General features: G+C 43.5%; 1 protein-coding gene across 2 annotated transcripts in view; it reads left to right on the forward strand.

The window, feature by feature from the left end:
• The window catches only part of tpgs2 (tubulin polyglutamylase complex subunit 2), a 57,761-nt gene that overhangs the window by 8,563 nt on the left and 25,475 nt on the right, over window positions 1-23,723 (forward strand). Inside the window, exons 2-4 of one of the 2 annotated variants that reach the window (XM_067984519.1) lie at window positions 1,974-2,053; window positions 9,368-9,455; window positions 12,255-12,386. In XM_067984519.1, coding sequence (XP_067840620.1) covers window positions 1,974-2,053; window positions 9,368-9,455; window positions 12,255-12,386 — 300 coding nt within the window. The remainder of the gene's footprint in view (window positions 1-1,973; window positions 2,054-9,367; window positions 9,456-12,254; window positions 12,387-23,723) is intronic. The other variant, XM_067984525.1, reaches the window with a different exon arrangement.

The following is a 23,723-nucleotide window of genomic DNA, read 5'->3' on the forward strand; positions in this document are numbered from 1 at the left end:
TAATATGATTAGGCAGAGTCAACATGGTTTTATGAAAGGGAAATCATGTTTGACACATCTATCAGAGTTTTTTGAGGGTGTAACTAGCAGGGTAGATAAGGTGGATCCAGTGGATGTAGTATATTTGGATTTTTCAAAAGGCATTCAATAAGGTGCCAAACAAGAGGTTGTTACACAAGATTAGGACAGTTTTGAGCATGGTTTTGAGGATTGGTTGACAGACAAAAAACAGAGAGTAGGAATAAGCGGGTAATTTTCGGCTTGGCGGGTTGTAACTAATGGAGTGCTACAAGGATCAGTGCATGGGCCTCAGTTGTTTGCAATCTACATCAATGACTTAGATGAAGGGACCGAGTGTAATGTATCCAAGTTTGCTGAAGATACAAAGCTAGGTGGGAAAGTAAGCTGTGAGGAGGACGCAAAGGGCAATAGACAGGTTAAGTGATAGGGCCAGAAGGTGGCAGATGGAGTACATGTGGGGAAATGTGAAATTATCCACTTTGGTAGGAAGAATAGAAAAGCAGAATATTCTTTAAAAGGTGAGAGACGAGTAAATGTTAGTATTCAAAAGGATTTGGGTGTCCTTGTACACGAATCATAGAAAGTTAACATGCAAATACAATAAGCAATTAGGAAGGCAAATGGTATGTTAGCTTTTATTGCAAGGGGGTTGGAGTATGAGAGTAAGGAGGTCTTGCTGCAATTATATAGAGCTTTGGTGAGAACATAAGAAATAGGAGCAGGATTTGGCCATACGGCCCCTCGAGCCTACTCTGCCATTCAATAAGATCATGGCTGAACTTCTACCTCAGTGAGACCACACCTGGAGTACTGCGTACAGTTGTGCTCTCCTTACCTAAGGAAGTATATAGTTGCCTTAGAGGCGGTGAAGAGAGATTGAGCAGAATGGACCTATATTCTCTGAAGTATAGAAGAATGAGAGGTGATCTCAATGAAACATATAAAATTCTTGGAGGGCTTGACAGGGTAGGTGCTGAGAGGCTGTTTCCCCTGGCGGGAGAATCTAGAACTAGTGGTCATAGTCTCAGAATAAGGAATCGGCCTGAGATGAGTAAAAATGTCTTCAGTCAGGGTTGTGAATCTTTGGAATTCTCTACCCCAGAGGGCTGTGGATGCTCAATCGTTAATTATATACAAAACTGAGATCAATAGATTTTTGGACACTAAGGGAATCAAGGGATAAGGGGATAGGGCGAGAAAGTGGAATTGAGGTAAATGATCAGCCATGATCTTATTGAATGGTGGAGCAGGCGCAAGGGACCATATGGCCAACTCCTGTTCCTATTTCTTATGAGAGGAATTTCACAGTTTTTCCTAAATTGGCCTCAGATTTTCTTCATCTCACAGGAGATTGTGAGGGTAGAGGGTTGGCTGCACTATGTCTAGAGGGACTGGATGTTTTTTCTCTTTTTTTGTATATATGTTTACATAATAATTTTGATTTTGTTTACCTAATCACACAAAGAAAATTGTAGACTTCAGATAAAATGTGGGCTTTTGTGGCCATTTTTGCTTTGAAAAGAGGAACCAGCTTATCATGAGACATATTGAGAGAGTGCTGGAAAATAATTTACAGGTAAGAATTAAATTAGTAACTTAATTTGAAACCATTGTGTTTTATAATTTTTTTTTTAAAAATTGGACGGCAGTTGCTAGGCTCATGTGGTGTGGTATATTTTTCAAATCCAAGAAGTTGGCAATCTGAAAAAAGAAACCTAACTTCAAAGGACCAAAGTAAGTTGCTACTAAATGTTTTAACGGTAGTTTTACATTGAATGCATTGTGCTATGTTGTAATAATGTGACAGCCAGAACGTCGAGATGTCTTCAATTTTGAGTTTTAATATGTCAAATTGGTGAGAAGCTATGAAAGTAGATAACACCATTTAAATAGAGACAGCTGCAATTAACAAATCAATCGAAGTACAGTAACATTTTCGGCATTCATTTTAGAAAGTCGACCTGGTGTGACAGAAGTTCGATTTGTGGAAAAGGAACCAACAGAGCGTCATATGATCATCTCATGGGAGCAGGTGAGCAATGTCACATTTTTACTTTGGATCTAAAATGTACCTTTTTGATTATCTAAAATAATCTTTTCCAAGAAGTTAATGTTTTGAAGCTGCAATATTTTGTTTATGTCAAACCAAAGCTTTGTCTTGATGATATCAGTCAGTGACATTTACATTGCTAATAATGCAGCTAAGTGAAGAATAAAAATGATTATTAATTGTCACTTAACAACATGCTAAACTTCAGAGAAGACATGCATAATAAATAAGAAGTCACAGTATTGGTGATAATATATTCTGTCACTTGAACAAGAGTATCAATGGTTGCCTAGCCTTGTGGCTTTTTCTTTTTCACTCGACAAAGCTCCTTTAACTGTCGTTGATACAATATTCTACCGTGTATATATAGCAATATTCTCCACAATGTAGATTCGTATGGCACAACATCATTTACTAAGAAGTCATTGCTGCCCTTTGCTAATGATCACCATTCTTGAATATTTTTAATTGTGGTTTCAAAAAATACCAGACTGCAAGGAAGTCTGTCCCTGAAGACCCAATTCTTATCAGAGTCTTTGTTATAGAATAAAGTCATCAACTCTGTTATGACCTTCATGCTTTCATGTGCTTATTAAGTAGTTGATATTTTCTGAAGTGCTGTGTAGATTTCCAATTTAAGCTTGGGCCTAGGTATTTCCATTCGGCCTTTAGCGTTGTCCATTTAATATTCCCCAATTTGCATTAGGAATGTACAGGACTGGAAAAAAAAACCCAGGGTTCAAAAACAGAATGCATAGTTCACTATCTCTATCTCTCAATTGATTATTTTTTCCAAATGCCTGCCAAACTCCTTATTAAATTATTGATATTATCAAACGTGCTCACTTTCCTCGATAGTCCATTCCAAACATTAATCACCGTCTATGTCAAATAGTTATATTTGTTCTGCCCATTCACCTTCCTTCTGAGCATCATCCCATGTCCCTCATTGTCGTTCTTGGAACCATGATTAATCGTTTCTTGAGGTTCAACTTGTCAATATATTCAGTGAACCTAGTCCTATGGGAACATCATCTTCTATGTGACCTCAGTGATCACATTGAACTTAGAATCATAGAAAGGTTACAGCACGGAAGGAGGCCATTCGGCCCATCGAGACCGCGCCGGCACTATGCAAGAGCAATCCAGCTAGTCCCACTCCCCCGCCCAATCCCCGTAGCCCTGCAATTTTTTCCTTTCATGTATTTATCCAGTTCCCTTTGGAAGGCCATGATTGAATCTGCCTCCACCATCCCCTCAGGCAGTGCATGCCAGATCCTAACCACTCGCTGTGTAAAAAAGTTTTTCCTCGTGTCACCTTTGGTTTTTTTTGCCAATCACCTTAAATCTATGCCCTCTGGTTCTTGACCCTTCCGCCAACGGGAACAGTTTCTCTCTAACTACTCTGTCTGGACCCTTCATGATTTTGAATACCTCTATCAAATCGCTCCAAGGCTGGAGTTCCAGTGATTTTAGTTTCCATTTATTTTTGATTTTTATTATTACTGTAAATCAGACCAGAGTTCCTGGCCATTTCATAGGCTGCCCTGCTGGTAAACCAAATTTCTTATTAAGATGTACTACAACAAAAAGTATAGTTGAAAATAAATCATAAGGTTTGTCACTCCTACCCTACTCTCAATCATGTACCTCTTAACAGATCTTCCTATTTCTTGAACCTGATCAGAAAATTGAGGCAATTCTGTTTTACATGTTATAATGCTCTTGTCCTTATAAACCTCTCATCCCATCAGTATATGAAAAAGATAGAACAATGTGCGCAAATATTACATTTTATTTTGCAGTGTAACATCTTAAAACGTTGAGTGCTGCTCAGCTGCAACCTGAAACCGACAAAGCACATTCTAACCCATAAAGTTCCTGTCCAACCAGCAATTAAACTGATTTCAGTGTTTGCTTCTGCCAATCAAAGGGACAAGCCACCTTAAATCCAACTCTACCTTAGCAACAGAATAATATATTGTGCATTTCATTGTATGAAATTCCAGCACAATCTGTAACCTCATGGCCCGGCATATTCCTCACTCTACCATTACCAACAAGCCAGGGGATCAACCCTGGCTCAATGAGGAGTGTAGAAGAGCATGCCTGGAGCAGCACCAGACGTACCTAAAAATGAGGAGCCAAACTGGTGAAGCTACAACTCAGGACAACTCCACATGCATGCTAAACAGCAGAAGCAACATGCTATAGACAGAGCTAAACGATTCCACAACCAACGGATCAGATCAAAGCTCTGAAGTCCTGCCATGTCCAGTCGTGAATGGTGGTGGACAATTAAACAACTAAGGGGAGGAGGTGGCTCTGCAAACATCCCCATCCTCAATGATGGTGGAGTCCAGCACGTGAGTGCAAAAGACAAGGCTGAAGCGTTTGCAACCATCTTCAGCCAGAAATGCCGAGTGGATGATCCATCTCGGCCGCCTTCCGATAACCCCACCATCACAGAAGCCAGTCTTCAGCCAATTCGATTCACTCCACGTGATATCAAGAAATGGCTGAGTGCACTGGATACAGCAAAGGCCATGGGCCCCGACAACATCCTGGCTGTAGTGCTGAAGACTTGTGCTCCAGAACTAGCCGCGCCTCTAGCCAAGCTGTTCCAGTACAGCTACAACACTGGCATCTGCCCGACAATGTGGAAAATTGCCCGGGTATGTCCTGTCCACAAAAAGCAGGACAAATCCAATACGGCCAATTACCGCCCCATCAGTCTACTCTCGATCATCAACAAAGTGATGGAAGGTGTCGTCGACAGTGCTATCAAGTGGCACTTACTCACCATTAACCTGCTCACCGTTGCTCAGTTTGGGTTCCGCCAGGACCACTCGGCTCCAGACCTCATTACAGGCTTGGTCCAAACATGGACAAAAGAGCTGAATTCCAGAGGTGAGGTGAGAGTGACTGCCCTTGACATCGAGGCAGCATTTGACCGAGTGTGGCACCAAGGAGCCCTAGTAAAATTGAAGTCAGTGGGAATCGGGGAAAACTCTCTCGTGGCTGGAGTCATACCTAGCACAAAGGAAGATGGTAGTGGTTGTTGGTGACCAAACATCTCAGCCCCAGGACATTGCTGCAGGAGTTCCTCAAGGCAGTGACCTAGGCCCAACCATCTTCAGCTGCTTCATCAATGACCTTCCCTCCATCATAAGGTCAGAAATGGGGATGTTCGCTGATGATTGCACAGTGTTCAGTTACATTCGCAACCCCTCACATAATGAAGCAGTCCGAGCTCGCATGCAGCAAGACCTGGACAACATCCAGGCTTGGGCTTATAAGTGGCAAGTAACATTCGCGCCGGACAAGTGCCAGGCAATGACCATCTCCAACAAGAGAGAGTCTAACCACCTCCCCTTGACATTCAATGGCATTACCATTGCCGAATCCCCCACCATCAACATCCTGGGGGTCACCATTGACCAGAAACTTAACTGGACCAGCCATATAAATACTGTGGCTACAAGAGCAGGCCAGAGGCTGGGTATTCTGCAGTGAGTGACTCACCTCCTGACTCCCCAAGGCCTTTCCACCATCTACAAGGCACAGGTCAGAAGTGTGATGGAATACCCTCCACTTGCCTGGATGAGTGCAGCTCCAACAACACTCAAGAAGCTCGATACCATCGAGGACAAAGCAGCCCGCTTGATTGGCACCCCATCCACCACCCTAAACATTCGCTCCCTTCACCACCGGCACACAGTGGCTGCAGTGTGTACCATCCACAGGATGCGCTGCAGCAACTTGCCAAGGCTTCTTTGACAGCACCTCCCAAACCCGCGACCTCTACCACCTAGAAGGACAAGAGCAGCAGGTACATGGGAACAACACCACCTGCATGTTCCCCTCCAAGTCACACACCATCCCAACTTGGAAATATATCGCCGTTCCTTCATCGTCGCTGGGTCAAAATCATAGAATCATAGAAGTTACAACATGGAAACAGGCCCTTCGGCCCAACATGTCCATGTCGCCCAGTTTATACCACTAAGCTAGTCCCAATTGCCTGCACTTGGCCCATATCCCTCTATACCCATCTTACCCATGTAACTGTCCAAATGCTTTTTAAAAGACAAAATTGTACCCGCCTCTACTACTGCCTCTGGCAGCTCGTTCCAGACACTCACCACCCTTTGAGTGAAAAAATTGCCCCTCTGGACCCTTTTGTATCTCTCCCCTCTCACCTTAAATCTATGCCCCCTCGTTATAGACTCCCCTACCCCCCTACCTTTGGGAAAAGATTTTGACTATCGACCTTATCTATGCCCCTCATTATTTTATAGACTTCTATAAGATCACCCCTTAACCTCCTACTCTCCAGGGAAAAAAGTCCCAGTCTGTCTAACCTCTCCCTGTAAGTCAAACCATCAAGTCCCGGTAGAATCCTAGTAAGTCTTTTCTGCACTCTTTCTAGTTTAATAATATCCTTTCTATAATAGGGTGACCAGAACTGTACACAGTACTCCAAGTGTGGCCTCACCAATGCCCTGTACAACTTCAACAAGACATCCCAACTCCTGCATTCAATGTTCTGACCAATGAAACCAAGCATGCCGAATGCCTTCTTCACCACCCTATCCACCTGTGACTCCACTTTCAAGGAGCTATGAATCTGTACTCCTAGATCTCTTTGTTCTATAACTCTCCCCAACGCCCTACCATTAACGGAGTAGGTCCTGGCCCGATTCGATCTACCAAAATGCATCACCTCACATTTATCTAAATTAAACTCCATCTGCCATTCATCGGCCCACTGGCCCAATTGATCAAGATCCCGTTGCAATCCCAGATAACCTTCTTCACTGTCCACAATGCCACCAATCTTGGTGTCATCTGCAAACTTACTAACCATGCCTCCTAAATTCTCATCCAAATCATTAATATAAATAACAAATAACAGCGGACCCAGCACCGATCCCTGAGGCACACCGCTGGACACAGGCATCCAGTTTGAAAAACAACCCTCTACAACCACCCTCTGTCTTCTGTCGTCAAGCCAATTTTGTATCCAATTGGCTACCTCACCTTGGATCCCGCTTCCTAACAGCACTGTGGGAGAACCTTCACCACACGGACTGCAGTGGTTCAAGAAGGTGGTTCACCACCATCTTCTCAAGGGCAATTAGGGATGGGCAATAAATGCCGGCCTCGCCAGCGGTGCCCACATCCCCTGAACGAATAAAAAAAAATGAAATCCTGTCATGATAAAAATGAAGCATCCAATTTAACACGTGCAATACCCCAGGCGATCTGCTAATATTGAAACATCACTTTTGCACATGCTTTCAGACATTTCACTTTGTTGATTACTTCAAATTTTGTATTTGTAAAAAGTAACAAGTCTGAATTCTTAACTAAGAGAAGTGACAAAAATCTGCCAATCTATTTTCTTATAAAAGCAGAAGCTGAACCAATCAAATCGTTCAAAATGGTTTTTCAAAAATTTAGAATTTATGACAAGGAAATGAGGACAAATATCCAGGGCTCAAAATCGGTTGTTTAACATAAAACAAAGAAATTGCATATAACACAATAATGTGATTCTTTTGTGCCTTTGAGTACTTTTGATAATGTTTTTACCAGGAGGCCGTGGCCTCCTTCAAAAGCCTGAGCTTGGAGTTGATATTCTTGTCAGAGATATCGCACTGCCAGTTGAAAGGAATTACCAACTATGCATGTGCCTACATTGTGCGTGTGTGCGTTTGTACACGTACGTAATGTGGAGAATTTCCCAGAAAGCATCAATACGATTTTCTCTTTGCCAGGCGAAGTATATTTTCTTCATGCTGTAACAGAGTTTGAATTTAATGGTTTTTCTAAATTATTTGAAAACAAACTGGAAGATTAATCTTACAATCCTTTTCTTGAGAGAAAGTTTCAATTCAAAATCATTAACGGCATAATTATTACTTCAGAGACCCAGGCTAGCTCACAGAAAGACAGTTGTGCTTCAAGATGTTTCTGTGAGAATTTAAAAACATTTTTTTAATATAGAAAACTTATTTTTCTCAGTGCAGAAGTCAAAACGTGTCTTTGCTCAGGCTATAACAGTATTTATTTTTGCAAATGATTTGAAGTGATGAATTCCAGTGCGTTTGATGGGAATAATCAGATGCTTATATTTTTTTTTACTTCAGACAGACTCAGAGCAACAGAGACTAACAATTAATCCACCTGTGCTTTATCTTGTTTGTCATTACATAAAGATTTGTTTATGTAACTTCTGTGGGTAAGGGAAATAATTTATTTTCCAGGTCCCAGTCAAAATACACTTGCTTCACTGTCACTGGATACTTCTTGACATTCTTTCACTAGAGATGTGAATCCCTCCCTTTCCTCTCTTCCACACCGCAGCACTCACATGGGAACAGCATAAAACATGACCATTTGAATGTTATATGAGGTAATCTTTGATACAAAAACAATGTATGTGCATTGCTTATGTTTTCCAATTGTTAAAGTAGCCATGTGTTTACTGTTAGGGTATCAAAACACTCTTTTTTGGAAAATAAATAAATAAAATACACTCTTGATTTCTCTTCCAAATCCTTGCTCCCCATGCTGCCAAGGCGAATGATATTAGCCCAGTGTTCCCAAGATCCCCCCTCCGGTGATGCTAAACCCCAAAATACCCACACCAATTCTGTAAAGCCTCAGGACAACCCAACCCAATTCTGCCAAACCACAGGACCATGCCACCTATGCTTTCAAAGCCTAGTGTTACTAAGCCCCATCAAGCACCCCACTACTCCAACCTAGTATGTCATGCTATTTCTTCTTAGTTTAAAAAGATATTAAAAATTGAGTGCATTGGGAGAGAATCATAACGAATGGCTGCCTCCTTCCATGCTGTAACCATTCTATGATTCTATTCTATGATTCTAAAGGTGACCAAGACCATTGTTTTACAGTTTTCAGAAAAAATGGACAGAATCACAGAAATTGATTACCCCCATGACAATCACGGAATATCATGCAATAAAACAGAATTTTTGACTTTAGTGGCCATGAAATAATACATTGTGCATTATATGACATGACACTCCTGTTGTCATAAAATAGTGTATCCTCCAATTTATCGTGAGCAGCGAGGGGAGGTCTGCTTGTTCAACTATTTATTAGTGGCATAAAATAGTCTATTTGTGCTGCCAACTTAAAAGACCTAATATATTGTTCTATAAATACTTTCGATGATAAGGAAATGCTTAGTTTAGGACTTTTTTTTTTAAATTTAGTCCTAAACTTGTGCCTAAAATATTCAGCTGTTTATGCTTGCAGAAGAACTGCTGTTTACTCCCAGATGACCTCAGGAATTTTTACCTAATGACTGATGGCTTTCTAATGACCTGGAGTATAAAGTTTGATGGTAAGACCGTCGAGTTTATGTTGTGCACTTAAAAGGTCAAATTCTTTTCCATTTGTACTTGTCAATCTCCCGTGGCATTGCACACAGGAGTCAAGTGTAGTATTTAGATGAAGCGGGGTTAGAGGGTGGGATAATTGTACCAGGGCGAGCAGAAATAATTAATTCCTCTTTTTATTGACATACATTCTGTCCTTATTTTTATATTTCCATTATAAATTCCTATGTCCAAATTTATAATTGAAACTGCCCATGTAAACTTGTCATACTGTAATTACATTCTCCTGCCAGTGGTAGTACTGCAGTATCTCCACTAGCAGGAGAGTTTACGTAGGCAGTTTCCATTATAAATGTAGACATAGGAATTCATAATGGAAAAGGTTGATGGTACATCATGGTAAGATTTCTAATATAGCTATATATAGTGCTGAAAATTTGCATATGCTATAATTTGTAGGTTCTTTAAAACAAACGCTACTAGACTAATGATTAATAGAATTCACCCCATGGTGTTAAAAATGAGTATACTTGGGGATGGCTGCTACAATGGGCTTATAATTTCTGCTTTCACCTCTGAGACACAAGTTGAAACCCAGCCCAAAGTTAGGATTTAAAAGCCTTGTTTGTTACCTGCAAGGTTCAATGTGAAGTGAGTTCTGGCAGTCTAAACTCAGTTATCTAAGGATATGTGCCTATACCACAAAATTGGCCATAATTCAATGCAAATTGATTTTTTAATTAGAGTTTAACTCTCGCTCCAAGGATGGCTGGTGTGGGAAATGAAAAATTGCACTGATGCAATAGGATTTACTCTTCTGAAGTTGGGACAGTGTGACTGCTATATTCTGCATTACACAGTTATTTTCATAACCTAGGAATGCTTGATACTGGTGGTGGATAAATAAAGTGCAACTGAATTCTATTCACCAGCATTAAGATAATGACCACAGCGATGTAGAAAACAAAAATCTGTACGTAGCACAAGCAGACCTTGTTTCATGATGTAGATCCTCCTATTAACATTGGTGCTACAGACCTTAGGCTTCACCTGTCTCCCAATAATTGCTCCAAGCCCCAGACTTGCCACTTCATGCGGCTGTCCCCAGACTTTCCTCCGATTCTATGTTGCACTTACTCCACTCTCTGGTTTCTCCTCCCCCTCTCCCAAAGAAAACACTTACAAGAATTAGACTAGAAAAGAAGTAATAGTTACAGGAACAGAAACATAAATTTATATTTTCCTGCCACCCCTTCACTCCCATCACTACCCTTGCCTCTTTCCCTCTGAACTATCTCTCAACCCTTATACTCTCCCTTCTCCTTCAATATGCTGTCACTCCCCTTTCCTTAACCCTCTATCGACTCCCCCTTCACTACAAGGGCAGGTGGCAAAATCCAGAGGCCGCATTACTCTGACAGTCAAAATGTTTCCCTCCTTGCCTGCCCCCCAACCTTTTTCCTCTTGACTTGTGTATCTTTTTTCATCATAAAAATTTTTAAAGTCAAATTTGGATGAGGAAAGCCTCCACCCCGATCTCAGCCCATCTTCTGCTGAAACCCTCATCCATGCCTTTGTCACCTTCAGACTCAACTATTCCAAAACTCTCTTGACCAGCCTCCCATTCTTCAGCCCTTCCAAAACTCTGATGCCCATAATCCTATCCCGCAAGAGGTCCCACTCACCCATCACCCCTGTTCTTGCTGATTTACATTGATCCCGATTCCACCAATGGTTCCAATTTAAAATTCTTATCCTTGTGTTTAAATCCGTTCATGCCCTTGCTCGTCCTTATTTCTGTAACCTCCTCCATCCATACAACCCCTGTTGAAACTCTCCATTCCGCTAACTCTGGCCTCTTAAGAATTCCTTCCTTCCTTTGTGCCACCTGTGCCTTCATCCATCGAGGCCACATGTTCTGGAATTTCCTCCTCAAATCTCTCTACCTCTCCACCTTCCTTTCCTCTTTAAGACCCACCTTAAAACTGCCTCTTTGACCAGCATCATTTTAACCCAGGCAAAAACTCCATTACGTGATTTACTGCAGACATTAAAATAATTTAAAAGTTGTTTAGTATGTACTGGAGAACTAATATTCTAGATTAGACTGGACTATAAAACTTGACCAGGCCTTTCAGTATAGTTTGTAAATCTATATCAGATTCAAGCCCCACTCCAGGACTTGAGCACCATCACAACAAGGATTGCAGCAATTCACAGAGAAGGCCTACCACCGTCACCTCGACGGCTCGGAATGGACAATAAATGGGCTTTACCAGCATCATCCACATCCCAAGAACAATTTCAATTTTTTTTTAAAGGACTTGAGCACATAATCTAGGCTGACACTTCAATGCAGCACTTAAGGAATGCTGCATTGTTGAACGTGCCATCTTTTGGATGAAATTTTAAACCGAAGTCCCATCTGCCTGTTCAGATGGAATTAAAAGGTCCTTTAGCGGGTGATTTCTCCCAGTGTCCTGACCAAAATTCATTCCTTAACCAACATTACCGAAACAGAGTTATTCACGTCATGGGTGTTTGTTGGTTCTTAATGTGTGAAAACTGGTATCTGCGTTTTCGACCAACAGCAGTGACTACTTTTTAAAAGTAATTAATTGGCTGCAAGATGCTTTGGGATGTCCTGATGACATGAAATACATTGTATGAAGTTCTTTACTAGGGTTTAATCAATAGCTTTTTTATGGTATTGGTGTAGGATATGACGATCTGTTGAACAATGTGATGTACTACAAAAGTGATTTTTTTGTTTTCTCTGACCAATAAAATAATAATTCTCTTAGGCAATACCATGCAGTTAGGAACAATGGTAATCAACAGCATCGCAACGCTTTGTCGACTGGGCACAACACCCATTTATGGCCTGCCTAATGCACCTACTCTGGCTGACCTAGAAATTGATACAGATGATGAAGGTACTGCACGGAAAAATGGTGGTCCAATAAGTAAAATAGTGTTTGTTTGTTTGAAATTTAAATCTTCAGGTTTAAATAACTGCAGTAGAGAGCAACACGGAGATCTATTTAGAAACCATTTTGATCCAAAGTAGCTAGCCAGTAATGTGTTTCCTAGGATCTCATGGCTCCAGAGCAGTTGTCAGGCCAGTCTAAAGTCTCGATGACCACTGTTTCCTGTGGAGCTACTCTGTGACAATGGGATGTTTCCCACCATTGATGTTATTGAAGCAGCCGAGCATAGAGAGAGACCTGACTCAAGGATCTCTATGCAGGCAGGAAAATTACCATTATAAAATCAAAGAAAATTCCAATGATTACTTTTTGCTATAAAACGAGGGAGTCCTTTAAACAAAGTACACTCCCTGGCCTTAGTTTTTCCTTTTAATTTCATTTGACACCACATAGTCTATTTCCATTTTGACAGCCATTTTAACTTTACATGAACACCTTAAAGTATGGAATACTTTTTCACTCCATCTCCATGACAAACCTCTAAAATTTACATAGCATATTTTTGTGTAAAGCCAGTAACTTCTCAGTTTATTTTTGTAAATATCAAAACTACACAATTTAAAGAACTATAAAGAACTTTCGGCTGATCAAACTGAAATGATTGTAATGGGAATGTAAATTTCACACTTTTTCTCGGCAACTACATATAGATAGACCTGAGAGTTTAAAAATAATTCTCGTAAAATTATTCCTTAGTGCTGCAGAACCTGGCATTTGCCTTTTTCAAGCCTATGTTTTAATGAATAGTTTTGTTTGTTGTAGAAATAGGTTTGGCCTGCACAAATTTCAATTCACTGAGTGAACTGTGAGTCTCATATAGAGCTGTGAATACCAATCATTCCTTAAGAAATTACATGATTAACCTAAATGTGAATACAGATGAAAGTTTTTTAAATCCCTCAGTCAGGTAATAGAAGAATTTCTGAAATGTTTCATTGACTAAATATTAGAGTCATAGAGTTATACAGCACGGATAGAGGCCCTTCGGCCCATCGTGTCCGCGCCGGCCATCAGCCCTGTCTACTCTAATCCCATATTCCAGCATTTGGTCCGTAGCCTTGTATGCTATGGCATTTCAAGTGCTCATCCAAATGCTTCTTGAATGTTGTGAGGGTTCCTGCCTCCACAACCCTTTCAGGCAGTGAGTTCCAGACTCCAACCACCCTCTGGGTGAAAAAGTTCTTTCTCAAATCCCCTCTAAACCTCCCGCCTTTTACCTTGAATCTATGCCCCCTTGTTATAGAACCCTCAACGAAGGGAAAAAGCTCCTTAGTATCCATCCTATCTGTGCCCCTCATAATTTTGTACACCTCAATCATGTCCCCCCTCCGCCTCCTCTGCTCCAAGGAAAACAAACCCAATCTTCCCAGTCTCTCTTCATAGCTGAAGCGCTCCAGCCCTGGTAACATCCTGGTGAATCTCCTCTGCACCCTCTCCAAAGCGATCACATCCTTCCTGTAGTGTGGCGACCAGAACTGCACACAGTACTCCAGCTGTGGCCTAACCAGTGTTTTATACAGCTCCATCATAACCTCCTTGCTCTTATATTCTATGCCTCGGCTAATAAAGGCAAGTATCCCATATGCCTTCTTTACCACCTTATCTACCTGTTCCGCCGCCTTCAGGGATCTGTGAACTTGCACACCAAGATCCCTCTGACCCTCTGTCTTGCCTAGGGTCCTCCCATTCATTGTGTATTCCCTTGCCTTGTTAGTCCCTCCAAAGTGCATCACCTCGCACTTTTCCGGGTTAAATTCCATTTGCCACTGTTCCGCCCATCTGACCAACCCATCTATATCGTCCTGCAGACTGAGGCTATCCTCCTCGCTATTTACCACCCTACCAATCTTTGTATCATCAGCGAACTTACTGATCATACCTTTTACATTCATATCCAAGTCATTAATGTAGACCACAAACAGCAAGGGACCCAGCACCGATCCCTGTGGTACCCCACTGGCCACAGGCTTCCAGTCACAAAAACAACCTTCGACCATCACCCTCTGCCTTCTGCCACTAAGCCAGTTTTGTATCCAAAGTGCCAAGGCACCCTGGATTCCATGGGCTCGTACCTTCTTGACCAGTCTCCTGTGGGGGACTTTATCGAAGGCCTTACTGAAATCCATGTATACCACATCCACTGCGTTACCCTCATCCACACGCCTAGTCACCCCCTCAAAAAATTCAATCAAATTAGTCAGACATGATCTTCCCTTGACAAAGCCATGTTGACTATCCCTGATTAATCCTTGCTTCTCCAAGTGGAGACTAATTTTGTCCTTCAGAATTTTTTCCAATAATTTTCCTACCACTGATGTTAGGCTCACTGGCCTGTAGTTCCCCGGTTTTTCCCTACTCCCCTTCTTGAATAATGGTATTACATTAGCGGTTCTCCAGTCCTCTGGCACATCCCCTGTGGCCAGAGAGGTTCTGAATATATGTGTCAGAGCCCCCGCAATCTCCTCCTTTGCCTCACACAGTAGCCTGGGATACATTTCGTCCGGGCCTGGGGATTTATCCGTTTTTAGGCCTGCTAAAACCGCCAATACCTCCTCCCGCTCGCTGTTAATATGTTCGAGTATATCACAGTCCCCCTGCCGTATTTCTATGTCTACATCGTCCTTCTCCATAGTGAAAACAGATGCAAAAAATTCATTTAGAACCCCTCCTACATCTGCCGGCTCCACACACAGATTGCCATTTTTGTCCCTAATGGGCCCTATTTTTTCCCTAGTCATCCTCTTGCCCTTAATATACTTATAAAACATCTTAGGATTTTCCTTTATTTTGCTCGCCAGTGTTATTTCATGGCCCCTCCTTGATCTCCTAATTTCTTTTTTAAGTATCCCCCTGCACTTTTTGTACTCCTCTAGGGCTTCCTCCGTCTTTAGCCTTTTGTATCTGCCAAAAGCCCTCCTTTTTTTCCTAATCCATTCTCGTATATCCCCTGACATCCAAGGTTCCCTGGAGTTCTTGGAACCACCCTTGACCTTTACGGGAACATGTTGCCATTGTATGGTCTCAATCTCCCTTCTGAAATACTCCCATTGCACCGATGCGGATTTTCCTACAAGCAGCTGATCCCAGTCCATTTTGGCCAGATCCTGCCTTATCCTATTAAAATCGGCCTTCCCCCAATTTAGAACCTTTATTTCCGGCCCCTCCCTGTCCTTTTCCATGACCACCTTGTTTCTAGTATTGTTACAGCTAAGCTGGACACAGTATTATACTGTCCCCACCGTGTATAGCGGGCATGTTGGTGCTAATGCAATTTGCCTGCTATGTGCATTGGATGCTTTATACTTCAGTGTTCCATTTACCTCCCATTAATCTCCCCCCATCTCTGACTATACCTGAACTATCCTGTACTAGTCAGGTACCCAGGAGGTGCTGATGGATCTCGGCACTCTATAAACCTGACCCGCTCATATCTTTCTCCGGTGGCATGTACATCATAGTTATTGTGCAATGTTCTGCATGATTCTCACACTGACAGGACATTGCAAAGAACCATGAACTCATCACTTGCGCTTACACACTGATGCTGTCCACAGAGTCAACATTACCTCAATCTCTTCATACAGGTATAATAGTAATTGCACCTTTAGTAGGCACAAACTGCTCTCTGGACACCTATTTCTGCCCTAAATAACCGTCGCACTTAAACACATTGTATGCGGTGACTTTGTAATTGACAGTAATGATACTGGCAAATTGTTTGCGCTATTTGCCCGATTGAACCGAATGTCCGATTTAAACGTGGGTGGTTTAAGAGGCGGGGACTATGCTATGTTCTCCAACTTGACTTTGGACACGGAATTTTGTTTTATTCTTGATATGATAATCCACTTTAAAAAGTACCACAAAATTTAAGTCATTTTAGCACGTAATTAATGCAAACTTGTTTTCCTTAAATATATGTTTGGTGTAATAAAATTATTTTGATCCTTTTCTTCAGTTACCTTGGTTTACCATTATTGCATGGAGATTTGAGATGGTCATATGGGAGGTTTTTCAGGATCATGTACTACACACTAGTGAACATAAGAACATAAGAAATAGGAGCAGGAGTAGGCCATCCGGCCCCTCGAGCCTGCTCCATCATTCAACAAGATCATGCCTGATCTTCTCCCTCAACGCCATTTTCCTGCACCATCTCCATATCCCATGATGCCTTTAATATCTAGAAATCTATCATTCTCTGCTTTGAATGTACTCAATGACTGAGCCTCCACAGCCCTCTGGGGTAGTGAATTCCAAAGTTTCACCACCCTCCGAGTGAAGAAGTTCCTCCTCATCTCAGTCCTAAATGGCCTACCCTTTATTCTGAGACTGTGACCCCTGGTTCTAGATTCCCCAACCAGGCGAAATATCCTCCTTGCATCTACCTTGTCGAGCCCTGTAAGAATTTTGTATGTTTCAATGAGATCACCTCTCATTCTTCTAAACTCGGGAGTACAGGCCTAGTCTACTAAATCTCTCCTCATAAAACAATCCTGACATCCCAGGAATCAGACTGGTGAACCTTCGTTGCACTCCCTCTATGGCAAGTATATCCTTTCTTGGGTAAGGAGACCAAAATTGTACACAATACTCCAGGGCGGTCTCACCAAGGCCCTACATAATTGCAGTAAGACATCTTTACTCCTATACTCAAATCCTCTTATAATAAAGGCCAACATACCATTTGCCTTCCTAATTGCTTGCTGCACCTGCATGTTAGCTTTCAGTGACTCATGTACAAGGACACCCAGGTCCCTTTGAACATCAACATTTCCCAATCTCTCACCATTTTAAAAAATACTCTGCATTTCTGTTTTTCCTACCAAAGTGGATAACTTCACATTTTTCCACATTATATTCCATCTGCCATGTTCTAGCCCACTCACTGAGCCTGTCTATATCCCATTGAAGCCTCTTTGCATCCTCCTCACAACTCACATTCCCACTTAGTTTTGTGTCATCAGCAAACTTGGAAATATTACATTTGGTCCTCTCATCCAAATCATTGATATAGATTGTGAATAGCTGGGGCCCAAGCATCGATCCCTGCGGAACCCCACTAGTCACAGTCTGCCAACCTGAAAAAGACCCGTTTATTCCTACTCTCTGTTTTCTGTCTGTTAACCAGTTCTCAATCCATGTCAGTATATTACCCCCAATTCCATGTGCTCTAACTTTGTTCACCAGCCTCCTGTGTGGGACCTTAGCGAAAGCCTTCTGAAAATCCAAATACACCACGTCCATTGGTTCCCCCTTATCTATTCTACCAGTTACATCCTCAAAGAACTCTAATAGGTTTGTCAAACATGATTCCCTTTCATAAATCCATGTTGACTCTGCCAAATCCTATTATTATTTTCTAAGTGTCCTGTTATCACATCCTTTATAATAGATTCTAGCATTTTCCCTACTACTGATGTCAGGTTAACAGGTCTGTAGTTCCCTGTTTTCTCTCTCCCTCCTTTCGTAAATAGTAGGGTTACATATGCTACCCTCTTATCTGCAGGAACCGTTCCATAATCTATAGAATTTTGGAAGATGACAACCGATGCATCCACTATCTCTATAGCCACCTCTTTCAAAACCCTGGGATGTAGATCATCAGGTCCTTGGAATTTATCGACTTTCAGTCGCATTAATTTCTCTAGTACTATTTTTTTTACTAATACTAATTTCCTTCAGTTCCTCATTCACGCTAGAGCCTTGGTTCTCCAGTATTTCTGGGAGCTTTTTTGTGTCTTCTTCCATGAAGACCAACACAAAGTATTCGTTTAATTTCTCTGCCATTTCCCTATTCCACATTATAAATTCTCCTTCTGTCTGTAAGGGACCCACATTTGCCTTCGCCAGTCTTTTCCTTTTTACATACCTGTAGAAACTTTTACAGTCCGTTTTTATGTTTCTCACTAGTTTACTCTCATTCCATTTTCCCTTTGTTTTTCAATTTCTTGGTCCTCCTTTGCTGAATTCTAAAATGTCCCCAATCCTCGGGCTTACTGCTTTTTCTGGCAACTTTATATGCCTTTTTGATTTAATACTATCTTTAATTTTTCTTGTTAGCCACGGTTGGACTACTTTTCCTGTTGAGTTTTTGTGCCTTAAAGGAATATGTATTTGTGGCAAATTTTGTATAAATTCTTTAAATGCTAGCCATTGCCTGTCTACCATCATACCTTTTAATGTAGTTCCCCAATCAGCCATAACGAGCTTGCGCCTCATACCTTCGTAGTTTCCTTTGAACAGATTAATATTAAAAATAATAAAAATGCTGGAAAAGCTCAGCAAGTGAGGCAGCATCTGTGGAGAAAGAAACAGTTAACATTTCAGGTCGAAGACCTTTCATCAGAACTTTACTATTAAAGTTTTATTGAATTCATTTTCATTGTTACCATGGTTTGTACCACTGGAAATTGATTCAAAGGTCATAAATATCGTCATCAAAAACCATGGAAATGTTCATGTGGTTTTGGTATCTCTCCTTCCTTCCCATTTGTAGCTATGTACCTACACTTCTATTTCCCCTGACACTACAAAGGGTTCCTAGACAGAAAGGGCAGATATCAACTTTTCTACTTCATTTTAACTGCGGGCCAGCATCTCCTCTGTTGCAAAATCCAACCAGTATCTCTGGGTCATTAGCTCATTGACCGGTATCTCGGGGTCATCGGATCATTGACTGGTATCTCGGGGTCATTGACCGCTATCTCTGGGTCATCGGGTCATTGACCGGTATCTCTGGGTCATCGGGTTATTGACCGGGATCTCTGGGGGGGTCATCGGGTCATTGACCGCTATCTCTGGGTCATCGGGTCATTGACCGCTATCTCTGGGTCATCGGGCCATTGACCGCTATCTCTGGGTCATCGGGTCATTGACCGGGATCTCTGGGGGGGTCATCGGGCCATTGACCGCTATCTCTGGGTCATCGGGCCATTGACCGCTATCTCTGGGTCATCGGGCCATTGACCGCTATCTCTGGGTCATCGGGCCATTGACCGCTATCTGTGGGTCATCGGGCCATTGACCGCTATCTGTGGGTCACCGGACCATTGACCGCTATCTCTGGGTCACCGGGCCATTGACCGCTATCTCTGGGTCACCGGGCCATTGACCGCTATCTCTGGGTCACCGGGCCATTGACCGCTATCTCTGGGTCGTCATCGGGCCATTGACCGCTATCTCTGGGTCGTCATCGGGCCATTGACCGCTATCTCTGGGTCGTCATCGGGCCATTGACCGCTATCTCTGGGTCGTCATCGGGCCATTGACCGCTATCTCTGGGTCGTCATCGGGCCATTGACCGCTATCTCTGGGTCGTCATCGGGCCATTGACCGCTATCTCTGGGTCGTCATCGGGCCATTGACCGCTATCTCTGGGTCGTCATCGGGCCATTGACCGCTATCTCTGGGTCGTCATCGGGCCATTGACCGCTATCTCTGGGTCGTCATCGGGCCATTGACCGCTATCTCTGGGTCGTCATCGGGCCATTGACCGCTATCTCTGGGTCGTCATCGGGCCATTGACCGCTATCTCTGGGTCGTCATCGGGCCATTGACCGCTATCTCTGGGTCGTCATCGGGCCATTGACCGCTATCTCTGGGTCGTCATCGGGCCATTGACCGCTATCTCTGGGTCGTCATCGGGCCATTGACCGCTATCTCTGGGTCGTCATCGGGCCATTGACCGCTATCTCTGGGTCGTCATCGGGCCATTGACCGCTATCTCTGGGTCGTCATCGGGCCATTGACCGCTATCTCTGGGTCGTCATCGGGCCATTGACCGCTATCTCTGGGTCGTCATCGGGCCATTGACCGCTATCTCTGGGTCGTCATCGGGCCATTGACCGCTATCTCTGGGTCGTCATCGGGCCATTGACCGCTATCTCTGGGTCGTCATCGGGCCATTGACCGCTATCTCTGGGTCGTCATCGGGCCATTGACCGCTATCTCTGGGTCGTCATCGGGCCATTGACCGCGATCTCTGGCTCGTCATCGGGCCATTGACCGCGATCTCTGGCTCGTCATCGGGCCATTGACCGCGATCTCTGGCTCGTCATCGGGCCATTGACCGCGATCTCTGGCTCGTCATCGGGCCATTGACCGCGATCTCTGGGTCGTCATCGGGCCATTGACCGCGATCTCTGGCTCGTCATCGGGCCATTGACCGCGATCTCTGGCTCGTCATCGGGCCATTGACCGCGATCTCTGGGTCGTCATCGGGCCATTGACCGCGATCTCTGGGTCGTCATCGGGCCATTGACCGCGATCTCTGGGTCGTCATCGGGCCATTGACCGCGATCTCTGGGTCGTCATCGGGCCATTGACCGCGATCTCTGGGTCGTCATCGGGCCATTGACCGCGATCTCTGGGTCGTCATCGGGCCATTGACCGCGATCTCTGGGTCGTCATCGGGCCATTGACCGCGATCTCTGGGTCGTCATCGGGCCATTGACCGCGATCTCTGGGTCGTCATCGGGCCTTTGACCGCGATCTCTGGGTCGTCATCGGGCCTTTGACCGCGATCTCTGGGTCGTCATCGGGCCATTGACCGCGATCTCTGGGTCGTCATCGGGCCATTGACCGCGATCTCTGGGTCGTCATCGGGCCATTGACCGCGATCTCTGGGTCGTCATCGGGCCATTGACCGCGATCTCTGGGTCGTCATCGGGCCATTGACCGCGATCTCTGGGTCGTCATCGGGCCATTGACCGCGATCTCTGGGTCGTCATCGGGCCATTGACCGCGATCTCTGGGTCGTCATCGGGCCATTGACCGCGATCTCTGGGTCGTCATCGGGCCATTGACCGCGATCTCTGGGTCGTCATCGGGCCATTGACCGCGATCTCTGGGTCGTCATCGGGCCATTGACCGCGATCTCTGGGTCGTCATCGGGCCATTGACCGCGATCTCTGGGTCGTCATTGGGACAAGCCTTTGACACAGGTTGGTGATGCTGCCCAGTGTGTATTTGTGTATTGTGGCTTGTATGTGCTCCCTTTTAGATTCCCACCATTCCAAGGTTCCTGATCTCAGTTGGTCACACAGGGGAAGCCCTGGCAAGAAAGAAGGGACAACATGAGCATTTTCATTCATTTGGAAGTGTCTCCCGTTTAGTATTTTATCGATTCTCTTGCTCCTTCCAAGCTCCAAACAGGGGGCTCCAGGGGGGGAGGAGCTAAATACGATTAAAATCACTAAGCAATTGGTACTCAGTAAATTAATGGGACTCAAGGCGGATAAATCCCCTGGACCTGATGGCTTACATCCTAGGGTCTTGAGGGAAGTGGCAGTCGCAATTGTGGATGCTTTGGTAATAATTTTCCAAAATTCTCTGGACTCAGCAAAGGTCCTGGCTCATTGGAAAACTGCCAATGTAACACCCTTATTTAAAAAGGGTCGTAGGCAGAAGGCTGGAAATTATAGACCAGTTAGCCTAACATCTGTGGTGGGTAAAATGTTGGAGTCTATTATTAAGGAGACAGTAGCGGAACATTTGGATAAACATAATTTAATAGGACAAAGTCAGCATAGCTTTACGAAGGGGAAGTCATGTCTGACAAATTTGCTTGAGTTCTTTGAGGACATAACGTACAGGGTGGATAAAAGGGAACCAGTGGACGTAGTGTATTTGGACTTCCAGAAGGCATTCGACAAGGTGCCACATAAAAGATTGTTGCTCAAGATAAAGAATCACTGGATTGGGGGTAATATTCTGGCATGGGTGGAGGATTCGTTATCTAACAGGAAGCAAAGAGTTGGGATAAATGGTTCATTCTCGGACTGGCAACCAGTAGCCAGTGGTGTTCCGCAGGGGTCGGTGCTGGGTCCCCAACTCTTTACAATCTATATTAACGATTTGGAGGAGGGGACCGAGTGTAACATATCAAAGTTTGCAGATGATACAAAGATGGGAGGGAAAGTGGAGAGTGAGGAGGACATAAAAAACCTACAAGGGGATATAGACAGGCTGGGTGAGTGGGCGGAGATTTGGCAGATGCAATACAATATTGGAAAATGTGAGGTTATGCACTTTGGCAGGAAAAATCAGAGAGCAAGTTATTATCTTAATGGCGAGAAACTGGAAAGTACTGCGGTACAAAGGGATCTGGGGGTCCTAGTGCAAGAAAATCAAAAAGTTAGTATGCAGGTGATCAAGAAGGCCAACGGAATGTTGGCGTTTATTGCTCGGGGGATAGAATATAAAAACAGGGAGGTATTGCTGCAGTTATATAAGGTATTGGTGAGACCACACCTGGAATACTGCATACAGTTTTGGTGTCCATACTTAAGAAAAGACATACTTGCTCTCGAGGCAGTACAAAGAAGGTTCACTCGGTTAATCCCGGGGATGAGGGGGCGGACATATGAGGAGAGGTTGAGTAGATTGGGACTCTACTCATTGGAGTTCAGAAGAATGAGAGGCGATCTTATTGAAACATATAAGATTGTGAAGGGGCTTGATCGGGTGGATGCGGTAAGGATGTTCCCAAGGATGGGTGAAACTAGAACTAGGGGGCATAATCTTAGAATAAGGGGCTGCTCTTTCAAAACTGAGATGAGGAGAAACTCCTTCACTCAGAGGGTAGTAGGTCTGTGGAATTTGCTGCCCCAGGAAGCTGTGGAAGCGACATCATTAAATAAATTTAAAACAGAAATAGACAGTTTCCTAGAAGTAAAGGGAATTAGGGGTTACGGGGAGCGGGCAGGAAATTGGACATGAATTTAGATTTGAGGTTAGGATCAGATCCGCCATGATCTTATTGAATGGCGGAGCAGGCCGATTGGCCTACTCCTGCTCCTATTTCTTATGTTCTTATGTAAGCATCATGTTCTTTACCTCTACAAATGCTGCTTTGTGACCGGCTGCTTAGGAATATTTAAATTGACTCAGTTATTTACCCTCCCTTTTATGCCCTCTAACATATATCCCTTCCTTTTCCTCCCTGCGGGAAATTAATTATCTCCCAATCGTTCTCCTGCTGAAGGCCCAAATGAAATCAGTAAATTCCTTTCACTCACTGAGTGCAAAAACCCACATCCTTCCACGCTTTGTCTTAATGGATTTGTTAGTAGTTTCTTGGTATATTGTTCACGCAAGCCCAGAAAAAATAATATCAAACAAGTATTCTATGCAAAGTAGATCTGAGAAACAGTGCTACCAGTACTTTTGTACATTAGTACCAATTGCTGTTCAGAAATGTTCACAAACGTGAATCCATCAGCGGTTACTTGCTATATATTTCAGCTCTCAAGCATACAAATAAAGGCCGAGAAAGGACCA

The sequence above is a fragment of the Heptranchias perlo genome, chromosome 1, assembly GCF_035084215.1.
Source record: "Heptranchias perlo isolate sHepPer1 chromosome 1, sHepPer1.hap1, whole genome shotgun sequence".
Lineage (NCBI taxonomy): Eukaryota > Metazoa > Chordata > Chondrichthyes > Hexanchiformes > Hexanchidae > Heptranchias > Heptranchias perlo.